This window comes from Oratosquilla oratoria, chromosome 38, assembly GCF_046742065.1.
Source record: "Oratosquilla oratoria isolate Oo_2021 chromosome 38, ASM4674206v1, whole genome shotgun sequence".
Lineage (NCBI taxonomy): Eukaryota > Metazoa > Arthropoda > Malacostraca > Stomatopoda > Squillidae > Oratosquilla > Oratosquilla oratoria.
The window spans coordinates 22786779-22796129 of NC_134814.1; the positions used below are offsets into that span (position 1 = coordinate 22786779).

A 9351-nucleotide genomic window follows, 5' to 3' on the forward strand; every position below is an offset into this window, starting at 1 on the left:
CAACCTTACATAAGAACATAAAAAATGGAGACTGCAAGAGACCATAAGGCCTACACTAGGCAGTTCTATGTCAATCCCCGGACGATTTCATTCAGATGAGGGAAAGCTAGTTAGTTAAATAAACAAGTGCTCTAACTAACTTTGGCCTTGAACTAGTTTACAGGGCGTTGCTGAGTTAACTGAAGGTTATCTAGAAACTTAACCTAATCTTAAATTGCCGTCACTGTTGGGAAAAGGAGGGAGATGCTCCTAACCCACTTCCTTCCCACTGGAGGTATCACTGCGGGCCCCCGTCACACATTTGGTTACAATATTCTAGAAAAACACCTCAATAATGTGTCTAACATTCTTCTAGGTCAGTGGTCGGCCACTCTGAGCTAGAAGAGCCCATTTTTCTAAACAGATCATGAAAGATATTTCTACACATTATGATCATTTACGGATGCAGATATTTTCGAAGTTAAATATATACATACTGTATATGACTTATTGAACCACTGTCGGAGAATGTGATAAGATGGACTGAAATTCTGTATATTTCGACCACTATCTGTGGTCCTCTTCAGCAGGACCACAGATAGTGGTCGAAATATACAGAATTTCTGTCCATCTTATCTCTCGGACAGTGGGTCAATAAGTCATATTTTACAAATGTGCTACTACATTTAACCTTCCTAATATACATATAAATATACATATATGATTTTGCTTGGAATGTTTGATCAGATTAACAGTATACGACTCCCTCGTTTTTATTGAATAATTGTTTTGTAAAGTAGCTTCTGTTAACTCATGACGCAAAGGTCACATTTGGAAATTCGAAAAATAAAAAAATATTTTATCCTAAACAGTTTCTACTCAAACGAAGTAGCAAAAGCAAGTAGCATGATAGCGAGAAATGCCTTTATGACGTCCTGTTGACCTACGGCTGAAACCGCTACCTTTGCCCAGTGTGTTATGTCATTTATACACTAACAGACGTCAAGTACTCTCAACTTGGATATATACATATATATATATATATATATATATATATATATATATATATATATATTGAATTCGTATTTATTTTTGTTGTCATAGTAAAGATTCCCACCCCCAACCCCGATCTCGGGTAGTCAGACATTCGTAGTCCATCACGCTAACATCCAGTTATAGACTACAGCTTTGGGTTACTAGCATCCCAAATTAAGTATCACAAAGATTCAGACTGGATTTAAAAAGAAATAAAAGAAAAAGAAAAGAAAAAAAGAAAGAAAAAATTCTCAATACAATTCCCATAAAGGTGAGCTATTGGTACGCCTGATTGTGGTGTAAATAAACGATGGTTGGCACTACTGCAAAACATAAATAAACAAATGAATACATTAAAAAATGAATGATACACAAAATAAACAAACAAATAAATAAGTAAAACTAAAGTTTTAAATATATTCGAATGTATAGGGCGTGTACATTGGGTTTCAGTGCTACCAACTGCATAATACTTGAAAAATAATCGCCATTTATTCTAATTAATTGCAGTATACAGGGATGAGACTACGCTCGTGGAGCCCCGTGTTTATACGAAGGGGTTGTCTACAATATAGTGAGAAAGAGAGAAATGGAGAGAGGAAGAGGGAGAAAGAGAAGAGGGAGAGGAGAGAGATGGAGAGAAAGTGGAAGAAAGGGATAGAGAAAATGAGATGGAGGAAGAGGGAGAAAGTGAAAGAGAAAAAGAGAGAAAGGAAAACGGAAAGAGAGAATTTTTACAACTGGAATAATCTGAAATCAATAACAGGCTTTGATAATGAAATTCACAACCGATATTTAAACATTTCGTTTTTTTTATACAAACTTCCATGCTAACGTCAACACCTTCTCCCCAGTCTGTGCAGGGTAAGGTGCATCACCTGAATAAAATCGCCTAGCGGCTCCATTTTGAGTCTTTGAAAGACAAATATAGCATGAAGTCTCGTACAGGTGTGTACATTTTTTGAACACCCTGTATACACATATTTGAGTACACACACATACATATTGTGCATTTATTATCTTTTCAATGTATTTTCCATGTCGTAATATGGACTTGTGTTCCTTTGAAAGGAAGTTTATGACAAATACATAGTAAGACGTATAGAAAATGCATTAAAAAAATAATAAATGCACAATTAGCAATCACTTTCAATGAAGTTTATATGAGAGAAAATCTCCTGCCCATATATACTATCTCAATATATATATATATATATATATATATATATATATATATATAATGTGGATAAACGTATATACAGGGTGTTTAAATACATCCTCTACATTTTTGGAACACCATGTATATACGTATTTATAAACAAACGTACATTTTTGAACACCCTGTTTATACGTATTTATACACAAACGTACATTTTTAAACACCCTGTATATAAGTCTTTGAGCATACACGCCAACATATGCGTATAGATGTATATAGAGGGTGACTGAACATTTCTCTACATCTTTGGAACACCCTGTATACCCTGTATTTGAGTATAAACATATTTCAGAACACCCTGTATACGTATTTGAGTATACACACAAACCTATATGTACATGAAAATATGTACAGGGTGACCGAAAAATGTATACAGTGTGTTCAAGCACCCTGGGCGAAAGAAACCCTACCCTCTTCCTTTCCTGGATCGTGATTGGTCAGGGATGGAAAAGGGGGCGTGGCCAGCTTCGCCTGCGACGACGAAACCCACAAGATGTACACAATTGATTTGGTCATTCATTAGTTGTCGAGAGTATTTTAGAGAACTATGTTAGTTTGTTCCGTTAAACGTTAATCTGTCTGTACCTTATAATGACGATTCCACGGATGAAGCCTAACAGTTATCTTAGGTCAAAGTCAAAGGTCACAAAGACGCAAAACGTAATTTTCATTCGAGGTCAACCTGACCAAATCTTATGATCGTTTCTAAACGGCTTAATAAAGTCTTTCTCAAATGCTTCCTGACGCTTTAACGTGCCATGTAGCAGCATATGCTGAAGTTCTACGACGGTTCCCAAAGTGCTCTCGCTCAGTGGGCTTTAATTGCTTAATTCATATATCTATTTACTTCATTTATCATTTATTTTTACATTTAAAGACGGTTCCTTCTTGACAGTTTCCCCCGACATTATATATATACATACATATACCAAAGGCCTTTTCCCCCTACACGGGGGGTAGCCAAAAAGAAAAAGGCATAGAAACCCCTCACACCCATTCCATTTCCTATATATTCCACTCCCCTCCACCCTCCCTCTCATCTTGGCACCTCCTGGATGACGGGTCATTCCTGCATCCTGTCCACTGTCCTGGGTCAGAAGCAGTGTCGCAAGACACAGCACAGCCGCTTCATAAATTCGGCCCTCCATGCAGAAAAGAAGAAGACGGGGAGAAATCCCTTCGGGCTACGTCAAATTTTTTCTCATACATACACACACACACATATATATATATATATATACACACACACATGCTATGCACTCTGCCACTAAGTTATTTAATTCAATCACCATGAACTTCCATAAGCACATAAGAATAGAGGAGACTACAAGAGGCCATAAGGCCTACACTAGGCAGTTCCATGTCTCTTACCACATGCCATCCCCATCCACAAAGTTATCTCATCTTCTCTTAAAAATAACCAATTGTTTCTGCGATCACGACATGGTTACCAAGTCTATTCCATTCGTTAACCACCCAATTGGTAAACCAGTCTTTGCATATTGCCTTCTTGAACATGAATATGTGTGTGTGTGGGGGGGAGGACTGCAAGAGACCATAAGGCCTACATTAAGCAGTTCCATGTCCATTACCACCTGTTCGTTCTGGTCTTCTTTAATAACCCGTTTCAGAACCTAAGAATGGAGGAGACTGCATGAGACCATAAGGCCCACACTAGGAAGTTCCATGTCCCTTACCATCTTTCATCCCCACCCATTAAGTTATCGCATCTTCTCTCAAAACAAACAATAGTCTCATCGCTAACTACCTGATTAATAAGTCCATTCCATTCGTTAACCACTGCTGGTAAACCAGTTCTTGATTATTTCTTTTTTCGGCCTAAATTACAAAGGCGGGGCATGCCGACAGGAGACCTTTTGGTCCAATTTGTCCAACTGAAATCCATTACTACGAGTCCTGTCCTGTTGTCTGAATATGATGACCTTGCCTGCGTCGCCACTGTCAAAGCCCTTAAGCCGCGGGGTTTAAAATCCATCACGATTATGTCAGCGGCCCACGGGCTTCACTGAACGTATATATCATCAATATCATTGATAACGCCATAAATAACATTGGCGATGTCAATACAGTCATTTAATTTTTAACGTAATCGATGTCATTAATGACGTTATCAATACCAACAATGACGTCATCAATAACATTACCGATGACGCCATCAATAAAATTCCCGATGGCATCAATAACATCACCGTTGAAATAATCAGTAACATCCCAATGACGTCATCAATAACATCACCGATATCAAAATCACCAATGACGAAATATCCACACATTACGTCACCAATAACAACCGATGACATCATTAATAACAACCGATGACGTCATCAATGATGTCAATGGCAGGTTTCAGCCTCAGGGGGTAAATTAAATCGCCAAGGGGGACTTCGGGTTAAACAACGTCAACAAAATGACCGAAGCCAGTTAAACATTGCCACCAAGTTAACCTTCATGTTAGGAAGGGTTAATGGGGCTTAAATCCAAGCCCGATGATGTACACTACTTTGTACATTTGTACTACGAAGACCGTGAGGGCTTCTTGGATTGGCCTGGCGGACAATGTACACCCCCATCCCCCCCCTCTTATGGAAGGGTTTCGATGGTTACATTGCCCATAGGTAGCAGGATCCCAACTCTAGTGACTGCTGACCCTCTCACACTCAGTGTTGCATCAGTTTGTGCTCAACAAAGCACTTGGTCACGTGACGCTTGGGCCGCAGTAGTGAGGAGATCTTCCGACACTGGAATGTCCTGTCCGAGCGTGGCAAGGTCAGTCATCAGTCTCAGATGAACGAAATTCAAAACGCATCCCTCAGATTTATGAAATATTTTGGTGTATATATATATATATATATATATATATATATATATATATATATATATATTACACACACATTTATATATGAAAGGTTAATCACTGAAGAGGAACAACCGGAGCAGAGAGCTTTCGTGTAATACATCATCAGTGCAGAATTACATGAAATTCTCCAATGTCAATGTAATACACGAAAGCGCTCTACTCCGGTTGTTCCTCTTCAAAGTGATTAACCTTGCAATTGTAGAACATACGTATCCAGTGTTTTTATTCCACAGATGTGTGTGTATATATATATATATACATATATATGTACACATGTATGTATGCAAGGTTAACCACTTGAAAGAGAAACCGGAGCATCGTCAGTGCAGAAATACACGTAACTCTGCAATAATGTAGTACACGAGAGCGCTCTGCTTAAATTGTTGCTCCTCAAAGTGATTAACCTTGCAGTTGCAGAACACGTCTTCAGTGTTTTTATTTCATGTGTGTGTGTGTATATATATATACACATACACACACACACACATATGTATATATGTAAGGTTAACCATGTTGAAGAACAACCGGAGCAGAGAGCTTTAGTGTATTACATTGTCAGTGCAGAAATGTAATTCTGCAATAATTCAGTCACGCGTTGAGTCAGTGGGACTCGTACCTCCACGATTGCAAGGTTAATCACTTTGAAGAGCAACAACCGATGCAGAGCGCTTTCGTGTTTTACATTGTTATTGCAGAATTACATGTATTTCTGCACGGACGATGTAATACACGAAAGCGCTCTGCTTCGGTTGCTGCTCTTCAAATATACACGTGTGTGTTTGAAAGGTTAACACTTTGAAGAGGAACAACAGGAACAGAGCGCTTTCGTGTATTACATTGTCAGTGCAGAAATGCATGTAATTCTGCAATAACAATGTAATACACGAAAGCGCTCTGCTTCGGTTGTTGCTCTTCAAAGTGATTAACCTTGCAATTGTGGAGGTACGAGTCCCGCTGACTCAACGCGTGACTGCAGGAAGGGCAAACGCAAGTTTTAAATACCCAGAACTCCGATAAAGGCTATCATGCTCAGCTACCTCGCAGGGCGCAAAAAATAAATAAAGTACCTGTGCAGATGCCCGGAGACAATCCGGCGTGAGGCAGATCTCCAGCTTCTCCTCCAGGAGATCTCTGGGCCAGAGGACAACCATGACTAGGAGAGCCACAACGAGGAGGACACAGACAACGCAGGCCAGCATCAACAGGACCACCCCCTTCTTGGTCAATCCGTGCCTGTCGGCCATTTTGTCTAACTGTGATGGCTTCCTCTTCTTCATGGCCACACCATCTTCCTCGTCCTCTTCCTCCTCCTCGTTGTTGGAGCGATGGCGGTGGTGGTGATGGAGGGGGTGGTGGTGGTGGTGCATTGGGTGGTGGTGATGGTGGTGGTGGTGGAGTGGGTGGAGAGGGATTTTGGTGTCTCCAGATAGCATGATATCCGTAGCTTGCGGCGGTGTTTCCATTTCGTGGTCATCGGATTCTTCGGGAATGGGAGCCGTTCTGTTGTTCCCGTTGGATCCTTTGTTCAAATCGCCGTTGACAGAGAGAGCAGGAAAGTCAATGTTAGTCTCTATAACTCTTGGTGGGGAGTCTTCAATCCGGTTCATAATGAACAATGTTTGGAACTTTTGCCCCGTGTGAGCAATCTTGCCGGTTAATCTCTCTCTTCTCTCTCTCTCACTCTCCGTCCCTTTTTCTTAAAGGAAATCAACACCTCAACAAATTGAGTCGTCCAGAGTGTTACATTATTCTGCAAGGTTCCGTAGAGCCAACGCTAGACCGTACAAAAAAAAATATATATTGAAAAAAAAAATCAAGATTGTTTTGAGTTGATAACGCGCGGGCTTCTCAACCGACACGACAATTTCGTCGATGTTTCCACAAAAAATTATTTCCTTCTTCTATTCTATCGTAAGCAATCACTGTTAGCACAGGTACATCACCAAGCAATACGACTACACACAATCACAATGAAATGGTGTATTCACAAACACCTTTTCGAAAGCTTTTCTAACTTTTTTAGCCAGATTTCAAGTACCCACACTGAACGATCGCCGGGGAGCGCAGCAAAAGCACCCACCTCGTACGAAGGGCCGAAGCACACTGGCGGGCTCTGAGTGAGATTCCACCAATACGGTCGCGTCTAGGCTCCGCCTACACTCACTCGTTCCGTGTTGCCGACACTGTATTCGACTAATTTTTTCCATTGTTCATTAAATTTCATTAACCCCTTTTTATTGTAACTGAACCGAGAACGTATAAGTGAAATAATCAAGGCATTTTCATTTAAAAACAATATCGACTCGTCACAGTCTCCCCCTAGGATCTACTGATCAGTTATTTACGTTCAACTATGAATTATTTTGAAATTATTTGATACCAATATAGTTCTTGTAAAGTCATCTCTTGTGTCCGTAGCCAGAGAAAAGGATAAAGGAATAATATATTAATATATGAAGATAAAGTAAAGCATACATAATGTACGAATTAGAAGAAAATTAAATATATGTTTTAATACCTCCTTTCGCATAAGCATCTAGTGTAGTGAAACGAAATATCAAACATCAAGTTTTAATAAATGTTTTAGAGAAGACTTTTCTTTTTAGACGGCTTTATACTTTCCATCCTAGAATTATAGTATTTCTTCAAGATTCCAGTGTTGGAAAGCTAAATAGTGAGCAGTATTTCATTTAATTATTTCATTCAAGAACGTAGTATAATCTTATAGTATCAGTCCAAAAGTATGGCCCCGCATTGTGCTACTTGCAAATTATGGATTCACTACCAATGCACAAAGCTACCAGTGTATCAAATCATATTGATTGAAAAGTCTTCCGGGAAATTTATATGCCAGTTGTGTATACAAAAGAAATTTAGTGATTATGGTAAAATAGCTGTATCTGCACTAGTAGAAACAGACTCAGTGATGGATAATGATGAGAAATCCGAAGATAGACCTCCAAAGGACAATAAAAACAGCACCATAGTTATTATAGTGGCCGCAAATACTCAAAATGATAACCCAGTGTCACTCATAATGAAGTAGAGAGTAATACAGACCTCTAATAAAACTAGAATATGCAAGTTCTGTTTACAGAAACGGTGGAGACATGACAAAAAGGGGGATGCCCGCAAGTTGGGTAACCCAAAAATATACTTTAAACATGAAAGGTGGATGTGAACAAGCTGGATTCTGAATTTTACCACCCCAATATGTAATTGAGAAAGAGCTGGGATACGCCTTGAGTTCGGTAGCAGAGGTATACTGCCTATAGGATTTACATTCAACATTACGTTGAATTACAAAAATAATCGAACTCTAGAGCAGGGTGGCCAGGTGGTCCCAACATTTTGTGGCATTAATTTGTGTGAATTTTGGCATTTTTTGGCAACACTAATGTCCAATTTGGCAAGCATTTTGGCAATAGAATAATAGATATATTATAGAAAATAAAGCTTGATTCCTTCCATTATCCATCAAAATTTATAAAATAAGAAAAGAAAACATAGTCGCATAAGACACTGGAACAAAAATTGACTCATACTATTTGGTATTTTAACAAAAATATATAAAATAAATAAAGTTTTATTCCTTCCATTATGTAGCAATATTTATCAAAACATTTCATAAGATACTGATCACTGTTAACCCACTATCGGAGAAATAATAACGGAAAGTACAGAGAAACTGTATATTTCGACTACTCTCTGTAGTCCTCTTCAGCAGAATGCTTACATAAGGTTAAGGTACAAGCATATATGAAGAAATGAGGGGTACATAGAAGGGGATGAGGAAAGTGTGGGGGGGGGGGGCTCAGGTCACATGCCCTTGATATGGTCGGGTCAAAGTAGGACCCGACCATATTGAGGGCATGTGACCTGAGCCCCACCCCCCACACTTTCCTCATCCCCTTCTATGTACCCCTCATTTCTTCATATATACTTGTACCTTAACCTTATGTAAGTATTCTGCTGAAGAGGACTACAGAGAGTAGTCGAAATATACAGTTTCTCTGTACTTTCCGTTATTATTTCTCCGATAGTGGGTTAACAGTGATCTTTTACAAATGTGTTATAACATACTAGTTTCCAATAAGATACTGAACTAAAATTTTGGCATTTTTATGGCAAAACTATAAAAGTGCCATAAGAATTTGGCCTTTTTTAAGAGATGATCACTTTATGGTAGTGGTGGGCAGATACCGGTTTTACCGGTAACAACCTTAACGGTACTTTATCG

The 9351-nt window shown here is 39.1% G+C and overlaps 1 protein-coding gene across 1 annotated transcript in view; it reads right to left on the reverse strand.

Moving 5' to 3' along the window:
* LOC143019816 (uncharacterized) overlaps positions 1-7199 on the reverse strand; it is a 71750-nt gene extending 64551 nt beyond the window's left edge. Inside the window, exon 1 of the mRNA XM_076175798.1 lies at positions 6179-7199. Coding sequence (XP_076031913.1) covers positions 6179-6718 — 540 coding nt within the window. The 5' untranslated portion in view covers positions 6719-7199. The remainder of the gene's footprint in view (positions 1-6178) is intronic.
* Between the last annotated feature and the right edge of the window lie 2152 nt (positions 7200-9351).